A 13,765-nucleotide genomic window follows, 5' to 3' on the forward strand; every position below is an offset into this window, starting at 1 on the left:
CCTGGGATCTGCAATGGGATGTGCATCATTTGACGCCAACATGTGGTACTGCGTGAATCCGTGCCCCCAGGTGTCCTCCTGCAGCTGTCTCCCTGACGCAGAGCTTCCCTGTTCTCCTGCTCACTTTTTCTCCTCCTGAGGCACAAGGGTCTCCTCCCCCTGTAGCCATCCTTTAAATGCGGGTATTCTGGATAGTTCTATTATATCCTCTCTTGTTCCCTGAGCTCTCATGGAAAATATCTTGCTTTCCCTCGACTTCTGCTGTGTGCATGAGCTGGTTTTTCGGCAGGACCCTCACTTCTCAACTCTAGACCTAAGTATAAGTTCCCAATGAGCTATGGCTCTCTAAGTAGAGAGTGTTTCAAAATTATTTTCGTTACTTTTCTCATTAACTCTCCTCTTACTCTTGTTCCTTAAGATGATATCAATGGCTAACAACCTTGGCTTCACCTCAAGTCCCCTTCGTCCCCTTGTTATGGATTCTCAAATCCACTCAGCTGCCAAGCCAAAGAGAGGTGCTCCCATCCTCCCTGTCACCCTGTTCCTATTGTTTCTGGGTTAGTTCTCCCTGAGGTCTTGGAATAGCCTCTTCATAGACCCTCAGCCCTACCAGTGGGTCTCTCCAACTGAGCCCGACATACTCTCCTAACACAAAAGCAGGACTCCAGGACCCCTTTCTACTCCATGAACTGGCCTGCATTCCCCATTGCCCAGAGAATAGTCTTGACCATTAGCAGGACACTCACAGCCCTCCCCAATCTTACCTTTCATTGCTTTCCCCCCCCCCCCTTCCAACCTTCTATTCCCTCTTTTCTAGTCCACCATGTGTCTGCTCCTTTCCCATCCATAAATTTTTTTCTTTGACTGCAAGCAGCCACCCGGCTGCCACATTCTGGGTCAAACCACCCTAGAATTCTGCAGGCAGAATGAGTTCTCTTTCCTCTCAGTGGAAGAGCTGGTATCCTCATTAAGTGCTCCTGGCAAATAAAAATGTATTGACAGTCTGGCAAGTGCTGATTGTTGTTGGACATCAGCCAATTCCCTGTGCTTGACTGGAACACATACATGCTGGGGCAGTCACTGTACGCATAGAGCAGGTCCAAGAAATCCCCAAGTTCTGTTAATTATGGGTTAAGTTCCTGAAGATATTTTGGTAATATATTCCTTAAGTTCTGAATTTCTTAATTGCATTTTTTAAAAGGAAGTTTGCTTCAAATGTAAGAAACCCTGACCCCCCAAAAAATCATATTTTAAAAAAAGCCTTATAGATAGAATAAAAGAGCAACATTAATGTTAGCTATTGATTTTTCTAACAAAATCTAAGTCTTTCCTGATATATGTGCAAATCTTTCTGAGATATCCTAATCCTTATTAAGGATTTATTAAATATTTATTACAAGAAATATATAAAAATGATAAATCCAGCAGAGATAATCTCAGGGTACATTTGTATATTTTCCACCTAGTCTTTTCATTTTTAGAAAATGAACATGGTACGTATGTTTTTTATATATTGCATTTTAAATATCTGGCAGTACAGGCTGGGGATGTAGCTCCACAGTCAAGGCTTGCCTAGCATGGGAGGCCCTGGGTCCAATCACCATCACTGCAAAAGAAGAAAAAACAAAAACCTGAGAGTCGAAGTGTGTGGATTCATATGAAACCCAAATGTGCATTAGCTTCAATTTCTGTGAATTATAAATCCACCACCAGGTTGATGTTTCCCATCTGGTATTAAAGAAATAAAGCCAAGGTGAGTGGCTATACAGGGAGCATGTCATTCCCTGCCTGGGGTCCTTAGAACCACAGAAAACTGGGCGCCTGCCTCAGAGCCAGAAAGCTGCTTGTTCTATGCAGCAGGTCAAGGAGGAAGAGCCCCCTTGTAGGTGTAAAAGACTTCTGAGCAAGGGCAAGGTGGCAGCGGACCCTTCTGAAGGAAAGAGGGAGGAAGGCTTGGATGGGCCGTGGTGTATCCCAGGGCCTCTATGGAATGCCCTGCTGGTTCCCCCAGCCACACTCCTCCCCTTCCTCCTAAAGTGCTGTCCTAGGTGGAAAGAGCCTCTCTGAGGCTGTGAGCTGCTAGCATCCTTCATCCTACTGTGGCCAGAGTTGCATTGCCAGGTGGTTCTGAACCCATCTTCCCTCTGAATCGCTCTGCTTCATCCTGTCATTCCTACTCCCCTCATGGGCACTTGGGGTGAAGAAAGTGTTTCTGGACTGAACTGGGAACCACTATACAAGGATTTATTTCTGTGTAATGATTTAAAATGAGGATTCATCAGCAGCTACCTGATGCGTGAACGGTTGGTATATAGCATGGCTCTAAGTTTGAGTCTGGCTGTGTATAAGACTGCCAAACTAGTGGTAAATAACAACCCAGTAACAACAGCAGTAACTACTTTGTTTTTCTTAATCATCTCCCATGTAACTGGAAAGGGCTGTATGTGTAGTATGTCTGTTTTTCATAAATGGTTAAACTGTTCTTCAACTCATCATCCAGAGTTCCTTCCTGACTGGAGTGAACAAGACTGTCACTATAATACCTTCTGTACACAGTAAGGAATACAGTTTGAGACCCCTAATAGATGTCTAAAACCTCATACAGTACCAAACCTTATATATATGGTTTTTCTTATACATACACATCTGATAAAGTTTAATTTATAAATTAGGCATAGTAAGAGGTTAACAATAATACCTAATAATAAAATGGAACAATTATAAAAAAAATAACTACAGTAAAATTGTCAGCATCACTATTCTTGTATTTGGGGTCCATTATTAAATAAAATAAGGGTTACTTGAACACAAGCACTGTGATACTCCTACAGTCGGTCTGATAACTGAGATGACTACAAAGTGATTAACAGGTAGGTAGTGTATACAGCCTGGATACACTGCACTTGGGGGTGGTTCACATTCCAGGAGGGATCGAGTGGCTTGGCACAAGACTTCATCACACTTCTCATAATAGCACACAATTTACAACTTATGAATTGTTTATTTCTGGAGTCTTCCATTTAATATTTTTATACCATGATTAACCATGGATAATTGAAACCTCTGGGGGTGGGGAGGGGAAACCTGAAGATAAGTGGAGAGGGGACTACTATAATGAGTACCTAAAAGGTATCAAATACTGGGCCAAGTTCTTACTATGTATTTACTGTGATTATGACATATATACAAGGTTGGTAGCATCCCTCACCTTACGGATTAGGATATGAAGATCAGAAAGGTTAGGAAGTATGCCCAAGGACACATAACAAATGAGGCTGAGAGGCTAACTGAAGTCCTTCAAAGATATTAGGCCTGTGTTCTTCGATATATTTAGTCTCTGATTTCCATTGTCTTACGTCAGACCTCTATGTGCTTCTTGAACAAATCCAGGTATTTAATGGATTGCAAATACTATAGAACTTTGTTGTTTTATCCATTGTTATACTTGCTTAGAAGAGTACCTAGCACACTGTATTTAATTTATTTAAATATTTAGTAAGCACCTATCACATGTTGGGGACTTGGCTGCACTTGGGTTAGAGAGCATCCTCAGCCATTCCCTCATCTTGCCTTTGGAGTAGAAAGGGAAGGGAGCCAGGTTCTAGGATTTCTTCAGAGGAAGAGGTCCTGGGAGGGCAGTAAGCAAGGTCTCAACCAGGGCCCCTGGGGAACATTTTCATACACAGGGCAGTCCCACAAATTAATGAAATGGGAACCCACTGGGTCCTAAACAAGGAAGATTTAATGCATGGTAGTTACACAAACAGTGGTTTAAATCCATACGTTAATATTAGCCTAGTGCAAAATAGACTCTTTCAGGAACTTAATGTTAAGCCTCTGTGTTGAATTGAGACTCATATTACAGAATTTTCCAGTTAGCCAGGAATGGTAACTTTCCATCAGTCGCACCTGAGCACTGACCTCAGCGACTTTTATCTCCGAGGTGACAGCCATTTTTCTTTGAGTGTTGTAGAATTTATTTTGCCAGTAAACTCAACCCTACCTCATCAAATCTATTTTTATAAATTTAAGAACCTTTCCCACATTTTTTGGAGATTTTTCAGATGTACAGAAAAGTCATTAAGAATGGCCTAGCAAATAACGGTATATGCTCCACCCGCACAGGGTGGGCCAAATACGGCCTGTGGGCCAAACTCAGCCCAATGTCTGCTTTTGTAAATGAAATGTTCTGGAATGCAGACACACACATTCATTGACATGTGGTCTGGTTACAACTGAGTTGAGTTCTTTTAGCAGAGACCACTGTGTGGCCCACACTGCCTAAAATGTTTACTATCAAACCCTTCACAGAGAATGTTTATGGACCCCTGACCTAGATTCACCAACTGTTAATATTTTGCCATATTTACTTTATCTCTCTACAGAGAAAAAGACACAAACACAACGCCTCTTCCTCCTTCCCTGCCTTTCTCTTTCCCTCCCTTTCTATCTTTTATCCTTCTTTCCTCTCTTCCCCCAATGTGTGAAAATACACATGTATACACACACACACACACACACACACACAATTTATAAAAGTTTATTGGCAAGTTATGGAGTAGACATTATGATAACTTACCCCTACATAAATCATATGCATGATTTAAAACAAAGGCATTCTCTCACATAGCCTCATTATCATCACAAGAAAATTAGCATTCATTCAGCAGAATCATCCAATAGACGGTCTACATCGAAAAGTTATTTTTGAGGCTTATTTATTTTGTCATTTTGGATCCAGGGTCCATATAAGGGCCACACAGCACATTTGGTCAATATGTCTCTTTAATCATTTTTAATTGTTTTGTGATATTGACTTTTTTTTGAAGAGTACTTTCAAAAGTTTCTTATAAAAACTACTGTCATGGGCTGGGGCTGCAGCTCCGTGGCAGAGCACTTGCCTAGCATGTGTGAGGCACTGGTTCGATCCTCAGCACCACATAAAATGTAAATTAATAAACAAAGATATTGTACATAAACTATTTTTTTTAAAAACTGTCACAATGAGTTTGTTGCTTTGCATTAGTAAGAACTAAATATAATAGACATCATAGTAAAATCAGTGTCTCCCTCTTCTCTTTAGGGAATGAGACACTGCTAGACTGTGAACTTAAAACACTAAGATGTGGATTTTGCTTGAAACTGTAAATGTGGGAAAGTCTCAGTGTGAAAGGAAGGCAGTCGAGAATTTACAGCGTGCATTTTGCGCAATTAAAAGCACAGTGCTTCTCGCCTGCTGCAGTGGCTGCCCTTGTTAGCTCTTGGCCTGGTGGCTCTTCCTTCTGGCTTTTCTCCTGACTGGGGCCTGGCCTCCCTCCAGCATCATTAGGATGCAGCAAGGAGCTTGAAACAGACCTGCAGTTACTTAAATCTCCAGGCCCAAACTGTTCAGGCTGGCTGCAGCTCAGAGGCTCAGTGTTTGCAGGCTGCGTGCTGAAGAGCCCGTGGTGTTCAGGGTTGCACACAAACATCTGGAGATGCACAAAGAAAGAACATTTCCTTAGTTTTCCTGAGACTCTGGGGAGCCACAGTCCTGTGCCTCCTGGGAATCACATCCTTGTTCTTTATTTTGGTCTCAGATGATTCCTAGAGAGCACCAACACCCATCCAATACTCTCTTCTGGGCAAGAGGCACTCAGAACTTAAAGGCCAATCAAAAAGAATCTGGAATGTCCTGGGAAAGACTCACCTGAGTGTCTGTACTAGTCACTGTCTTAGTTTGGAGTTGCCTTATTCAATAGTTAAGGAGTTTGTTTCCTATTCCTGAAATGTGGAACTAAAATGAGGGAGGCACCCTTTTCTCAATATGGGGTCCTTCAAGTTGTTAAAGGGTTAGAGCCAGTGGTTTCAGAGTTTCAGAGCCAAATAATCAAAGAGGGTGTGTGTGTGGAGGGAGTCGGGGGTTGTGTACTGGTGGGAGGCAGCAGAAAGCAGAAAATCAGGGAAAATAAGAAAATACAAGAAAAATTAGTCAAATTCAAATGTCAGGAAAGCAGAATAAAAATCAAGGCACCTGAAAAATTAGAGCGGTGGGAAAAGGAATTGGACTTCATTTCCATCTGCTAGGTTGATTAATCATGAGGCTGACATTGTAAGCTGCATGACATGCCTCAACTCCTCATCTGTAAAATGGGGACAATGATAATACCTACTGCATATGTCTGATTTGAGAATAAAAGGGAGAATCCATATGCATGCTTAGAATAGACCAGATACATGGTAAATGCTCAATGAATGTAAGCTACCAATGTTTAGTCTGTATTATAAAATGCCTCACATAAGTCACCAACATGGTCTTTTGACATCTAAAAAGACTTCACTGACCTTGAATCCACTTTCTTGACTGAAGAACCATTAAAAAAATTAGAATAAATTAAAATTAAAGCCGTTATAAAAAAAAATCACTAGGGAGCTTTGGTTCTCATGTTGACAAAATATTTCCCCATTTTCAACAATACTTTACTGTAGCAATTTTATATCAATATGTGCTCATAAATATGCTAATAATAATGTGGGGTATTGACTTTTATTCTGTTTTTCCTTCTCATTTTTGTAACAAACCATTCATATGTAAATGTACCAAATCAACAGTCTGCACGTGCTCCTAGTCTTCACACTGCTTCTCTACTACAGAAATAAGAGCAAGTGCCCGAGACACGGGGTCTTGGTTTTTCTGTTTCTGGGAAGCAGTGTGGCCCAATCTGTGGGGCTTGGGTATGGGGCAAAGCCACTCTTTGATAATGGGGGTAGACCTAGATATAGAAGCAATCAGGACGGCACCTGACTACCCAGGTTCACGGGTAAGTGTATTTTTGTGATCACAAAATTAACTGGGGGAATAAGAAGGAATCTAAAACCATTCATTTTCACATATGGTAAAATATTAGGACAAAATAACGTTATTAAGAGGAAAGTTATTATATTTAGTAACAGAATGATCAATGTGCAAGTAGAAAATCTGGGTCCTTAAGACTCAATATATTTCCACCCCTTTTTTCTTCTTCCTTTGCTGTTACTTTCTTTTCTCCCTGGCACAAAATTAGTCAATGAAAAATCTCTTCCAAGAAAGTGGGAAACTGTGATGCTCAGGAGGTGGGTGGGAACAACTAAATTTGATCATTAAAACATGGAGAGTAACTAAAGGAGAAGGACAAGTTCAGGTGTGTGCAACCAGCTCAGTCACCCTCACGAGGTCCCGTGGTTGGTGACACAGGGTTTGTGAGTGATGACACATCTTGCCTGTTGAAAAGGCCCAGGGCCTTATACAGGAAAGCAGGCAGGTTGTGCTACCGGCCCCTTGGCCCCTCGGTGGGGGAAGTGAGAGCAGCATCTCCTCATTGATCTCTCGGTCCCCTGTCCTACTCCTCTTAAATCCCTCCTTCACACTGTATCCTAGGCCAGCTGCATTCCCAAACAATCCCCTTACATCACAGATTTGGGTGTTCACCTCTGAGACTCAGCCCCCCAGGACTTCCAACAACCTGTCTTTGCATCCCCAGGGTCCTCTGAGTCACCCTGCCCCATAGCTTCATCTCCCTTTGGTGCTGGCCTCAGATTTCAACCTTGAGCTCCTCATACCTGCCCTGTGGCTTTACAGCCTCCATCCTTTGCTGACTGTGACCTTGGACAATTTGCTTAACTGTTCTGGGACTCAGATCGCTCATGTACAAAATGAGGATAAATGACACTCCTAGAGTGCCATTTCCTGTCCTGTAGGTTTCACTGCCTCCTTCATAAAGTTGTGCAGGGATTAAATTAGTTAATGTGTGTGTGTGTATGTGTGTGTGTGTGTGTGTGTGTGTGTACATATAGACAGCTGTTATAAGAATGCCTGGCATGTAATATGAGGTAGAGAAAGGTCACAACTTATTGCTCTCGCTATTGTTAAGAGCCTGGGTATATTAATCCTTTCTACTACTGCTTTAAAAATTGCCATTAAGCCAGCATCTTAAAACAATGCCCATTTATTTTCTGTAGGTCAGAAGCCCAGACATGCCATAATTGGGCTCTTTGCTCAGTCTCTCACATGAGCTGGTGGAGTCTAGGATCCTATCTGAGCATCTGCCAAGCCTTCTCGAAGTTCTTGTGGTAGTTAACAGAATTTCTCTTTTTGCAGCTATAGAATTCATGGCCACCAAGAAACCTGATTTCACTTACCTTTTAAAGGCTCATTTGATTAGGTCAATCCCAGATCATCTTTCTTTTGATTATTGCAGAACCAACTGGTTAGTGATATCCCATCATATCCTAGGTTTTATTCACAATTGAGGGGAGACTACATAGGATGTGGGGGCAGGAATCTTGGAGGTCTTGGAATCCTGGCTACACACTGGTTAACTGAAAGCGCTACTTTTTCTGTTCGTTTCATTGAACTGCACTTTGATGAATATGATTCAGTAATTGTCACTATCAGTTCAGATGTTTGTAGCATCTTACAGCATTCAGATGGATTCTCATTTATGTGCCTCCTAGAGTGCCATTTCCTGTCCTGTAGGTTTCACTAAATGATGGGGTCAGTTAGCACCTTCTGAAGTCTTTGGGGAAGAGGACAGCTAGAGACTTGTAACTGATAAACCTGTCGACAAATACCCTAGAGCTCCAAAAGGATGACCCATTCAGAACAGTTCACTTCTAAGGACTACAACAGACAAAGACCAGACCTCTCTTTAATGGTCCGTCCTGCCTGCCACTCTGCCAATTCAAAGTAAATTTGTAACTGCTAGAGAAATTTTCACTCTGTCGAGAGTTTTTGCATTTTCAAAAGTTATTCTTGTCCATCCTTTACCCACTCCCAATTAAGTATGTGTATGCATGTGTGTTTATGTGTGTATGTACACATATACATGTATATATATGTGTGTGTGTGTATATATATATCTTCTAATTAAGTATATATATTTGCTTTTCATTCAATTTATAGTCCACAAAAAGGTATTATCAGTCAAACCCATAAAGAATGTAAAATATGTGAAGGATATATTTTAGATTCATTAATAAGAAAAGCTTCCTGGTGATAAGAAAATCTCTCAGATACCAAACCTGTTTATTATTATTTTTTAAAAATCGGTTTGAACCAGATTTTAGACCTTAAGACATGGACAAAAAATTTTGAAGCAATGGTGAATACCTGTTTATTCAATGTTATTCCCTAAAAAGATGCTATATTCTCCTTTATAATAACATTTTGCTTACAGCTATAAATGTGTCAAGATAAAGGGGAGAAATGAACTTGGCATGGCAGTGGTTGGGGAGTTTACAGTGTCCATTTACTCTGGCATTTCCTAACGAAGTATAATTTTGCAATGCAAAAGGCCAGGGTTTCAGTCTGATCTAGCTGTCTCCATGGCTGATCTGCCTATAGCAATTTGGACTATTAATGAGGGGGGACCCGTTCATAAGCATGATCTAAAATAATATAGACTTAGATTTGTCTTCTTCCTTCTAGGACAATATTATCTTGTTCTTGAGAGGTTGTAAAGAGCTCGGCCTTAAAGAATCTCAACTCTTTGACCCGAGTGACCTCCAGGATACGTCCAACAGAGCAACGGTCAAGTAAGTAATGCACGATTTATGTTTAAGGGAAACCCCTTTAGGTTTGATTTACAGTTTGGTGATAATGTTGTAAGTTCTAAGAGGTGGAGAGTTGGGTATGCCTAATAAAGTAAAAATGTGAAGGTCAAGAATCCGCTTTCCAGACATGTTGGCCTTCCTGCCTGCCTTCTGTTTGTAGCTTTCCAATCTGATCAAACTTATTTTTTTCAAATGCAGTAGTCATTCACATAGAGTTAGAATTTTGAAGAAGAGGAAAATGTTATAAAGCTCAACGGAGAGACAAGAGAGAAATACGCACCGAGTCTATGTATCTTACACACAAAAAACTATGGCTGCTCTTGACTATATGCCCTCAGTGAATCATGTTTGGGGACAGAGAATTCTTTGGTACAGAATGCCAGAATCAAAGAAGAAGCAGGGTACTTCTGTGTAAGGAAATAGCTCATGGCCAGGGTAAGGAAAGGAAATGTCCTTGGGACGTTGCAGAGAGAACTTTCCTGAAGTTCTGATTTCATACAGAACATTTTTCTACCTTAGTCAAACAATATTTCACATGAATATGTTTTAGTAATAAGCTGGATTGCTTAGACAGGATCTGTGAATTGGCAATTTTTGGAATTGTTTTATCATGATAAAACAAAAAAGGAGAGAAGTCAAAGCTTAGAGCTACTAGTTTTGTTCTATTTGTAGTCTTGATTAAAATAACATCGACCTAATAATAATAATGGAGAAAATATGGGCGAATGGAAACTATGGGGGTTTATATTAGATTATATGATTCATGACTAGAGAGAGAGTCAGCTATAATTGATTATCCATGATTACTTGTCTGTTGTCAATCTGCAATTCTTCAATATTTTTTTGTGGAAAAATTTTAGTTAAGTAAAAGAAATAATAATAATGGAATAAAAATTATAGCTACCACATGCTCCATTTATTACAGGATCTAAATCTGGCCTCTATAAATCATTGTTCCTTAGGAAATTATATTAGGTTCTGCCTCATCTCACATTTGTACTTTCACCTGGATGGCAAGAAACCAGAAACAATAGTAACTGTGCAACATCATAGGTAATAATTAGTCACACACGCGCTGCTTAGAGGGTGAAGGAAAGTTCACTCTGAGTATCGGCAGCCACATACATTTTTTTGGAGTCACTTTAAACAATAATTTGCTTTAGAAACTTATAGCCCATATCACCTTTATTGCTGATCTATAAAAAACAAGGCATCAGGAAATCAGAGTCTAGCCCTAGGCCTGCATCTCCCTGGATGGGTGGTCCCAGTTAAGCTCCCTTACTGCAAAAGCCCTGTGCCCTCATCTATAAAGTGGAATTGAACAGAATGTTCTCTGGTCTGATTCTAAGTAGAGTTTGCTTAGTGCAGACCTGGTTGTTAGAACAACCAGCTTCTAAAAAAGAGGTATCAATTCAAAGGTACAGAAAGCAATCAAAAGGGGAAAACATCACTTAGGCCAATGACGCATGGACACTGTCACTTCTTAATTACGGTACCATCTTCCTCTTTTCCCGTCCCTTCGACCTTTCCTTCTCCTTTGTTCGGTCTCCTCCTCTGTCTTCTGCCTCCCTTCCCTTCTTTATGCCATGTCCTCATCTATCTCCCTTTTTGCATTTCTTCTCCTCATCTTCTTCCCTGTTTAATTTTTCTGTCACTCACCCAGTTATCTTCTTTATGTAATTCTTTTGCATCGCCTTCCTCTGTGGCACTGGCACTTTGCAGTAATTCACTTGGCACGTATTTGCTGGGCAGCTCCTATGTGTCCAATACTTTCCTGCACTAGAGAAATGGAATGAACAAGATAACCAAGGTCCTTGGCTCATCTGGAATTTACACCCCAGTGTCAAGAAGTGAGAAGCAAATTAAATGAACAAAAAAATAATCACAGGGAGCAAACGTACTGAAAAGAAAAGAAAACAGATGTGAAACACAGTGACCTGTCCAGAGGTGGTCAAGGGTGGCCTCTCAGAAGTGGTAGCATTTCAGGCAAGGCTGGGTGCTAAGACATGAATAGAAAGCAAGAACCAGCCTGGGAAGGTCTGTAGGACACTCAGGGCAGAAGAAGGGCTTGGGAGAGAAACAGCGTGATTTTTTTTTTGTGTGTGTGTGTGATGTTTAAAGAAAAAGAAACCAGTGTGGTTGAAAGATCCTTCTGAAGAGTGAGTATGGTGGACGGAGGGGTTCCCAGGCAGCAAGGATGGAATCATTTTGCATAAAATTTTACATTGTATTAATATTTAGAAAATCATAACTAATTTATGTTAAAATGATGCCGTGAGTTGGCTTACAACCCTCAGCAAGTTGTTGCTTCTGGTTCTGGTAAGGAGTAGAGCGTGCCAGATGCTATCTACTTCCCAACTTTTTATGATGGAGGCTGGTTTAATTGGGCTCTGTACAGGGCCAACTTTTAACACAAATGGACATTATAGCTAGGGAGGATCAACGCACAACTTCTGTAGTTCTTTGATTTCCCCTCTGAGAGTTAAGCAGGACAACCGCAGAGATGCAGAGCATCTTGGTGACATCAACGGATAATGTAAGCAATCAGGTAGAGGGTGGATCCCACAGAGGAAACTGGGATGTGCTCCTGAAATTGTCTTTTAAAAAAACTCTTTAGTTTAGCTTTTATTATAGGTAATTTTCTTTACCTTTTTTTTTTTTGAGTAGTAACTTGAGTAGACTCCCCCCCACCAAAAAAAGCAGGAAAAACTGTAAATGATTACTGCGTGTGTAATTTAGTGAACTCTACCTGTAATGGATGCCAGACAACTTTGATGGGAAATGAAAGCATGATCCAGAAGTGCACACAGCAAAGAACTTTTCAAGGAATTGAAACAGCTGGATGAAAATACAAAAAGACTATGGATTGCTCCTGAGCATCTAAGTTTTTGTTATTGTTGTTTGTTTCTGTGATACTGGGGATTAAACCCAGGGACTCACATATGGCAGGCAAGAACTCTACCACTGAGCTAAATCCTCAGCACCAATTTTTTTTTTTTTTTTGAATATTTGGAATTGAACTCCAGAGCACTTTACCACTGAACTACATCCTAGCCCTTATGTTGATTTTTGTAAGAATTTGAAATCTTTTATAGATATTTTATCCATTTTTCTGATACATGTTTAATTTTTCTTGGTGGATATCTAAGCAGATTATGACATACCATCTTTATCTATTAAAACTGGAAACATGAATACATTTTCTTAATCAAACCCAAATTGCATCAATTCTTTTCATCCAAGTCCCCAATGGTGGGTTTATCTCTGAAGTGGACCACCTTTTTTTCCAGTCTTAATTGAGTTAAAATTGCCACCTATTTATTCATGAGTATTTTTAAGTCAGAATATTCACTGTAACTGAAGTACCCAGGGTCTAAATGTCTAAATATTCTCAGGAATTCTTCATTGTTTACATGATAGAATTTCTACATTGCTTCCCCCCTCACTGAAGTTAGTATGAATAATAAAAAAAAATTGTTTTTCCCTATTTTTCATTTGTTGACATGTTAATGAAACAAATAGTTCAGTAGAAATTTTTGTTATTTTACTATATGAATATTTAGAAAAACCATCAAGTAGAACCCCCCCTTACCCTGCAGTACTAGAGATTGAACCCAGAAGCATTCCACTGAGAACTACCTCTCCAGTCCCCTTTGAAAAAATTTTATTTTGAGATAGGGTCTTGCTAAGTTGCCCAGGCTGGCCTCAAACTGATTAACCTTCTACTTCGACCTCCCGAGACTCGGGGATGACAGGCATGTGCCATTGCTCACAGCCATCGAGTAGCTTTTGTTGTTTATAGTTTGAGGGTAAACATTTATGTGTCTTTCAGAACACATGTGCATATATTTGAACATAGCATGCATATTTTCCTGTCTCTGGCTAATTCCCAATGCTAATTTATGTCCAGAGCAGGGGAAAAATATTTGGCTAGTGTTGCTTCTTATATTCATATTTTCAGATCTATTTAATTAAGTAAGGTTTCAGACCTTTTCAAAGTACTTGAATGTAGAAGATTTTGGAAGTGCAATGAGATTTCATTCAAGGCAAAATCTTTAAGAGTTAAGCTTTGAGAATTCAAATACAAATAGTTCCCATTCTAAACAGAATTCTTTCTTTTCCAGATGTTACAAAGTATCCATCATTCCACAGTGTGCAGTGGAGCTTTAATCCTACCTTGCCCTACATTTTGTTT

At 40.1% G+C, this 13,765-nt stretch overlaps 1 protein-coding gene across 4 annotated transcripts in view; it reads left to right on the forward strand.

Annotated features, from left to right (window-relative positions):
* Limch1 (LIM and calponin homology domains 1) overlaps window positions 1–13,765 on the forward strand; it is a 328,214-nt gene that overhangs the window by 226,403 nt on the left and 88,046 nt on the right. For all 4 annotated transcript variants that reach the window (XM_071614252.1, XM_027936218.3, XM_071614253.1 and 1 more), the window contains exon 4: window positions 9,446–9,552. In XM_071614252.1, the coding sequence (XP_071470353.1) occupies window positions 9,446–9,552 (107 nt within the window). The remainder of the gene's footprint in view (window positions 1–9,445; window positions 9,553–13,765) is intronic.

The sequence above is a fragment of the Marmota flaviventris genome, chromosome 7 (genome assembly GCF_047511675.1).
Source record: "Marmota flaviventris isolate mMarFla1 chromosome 7, mMarFla1.hap1, whole genome shotgun sequence".
Classification (NCBI taxonomy): Eukaryota; Metazoa; Chordata; class Mammalia; order Rodentia; family Sciuridae; genus Marmota; species Marmota flaviventris.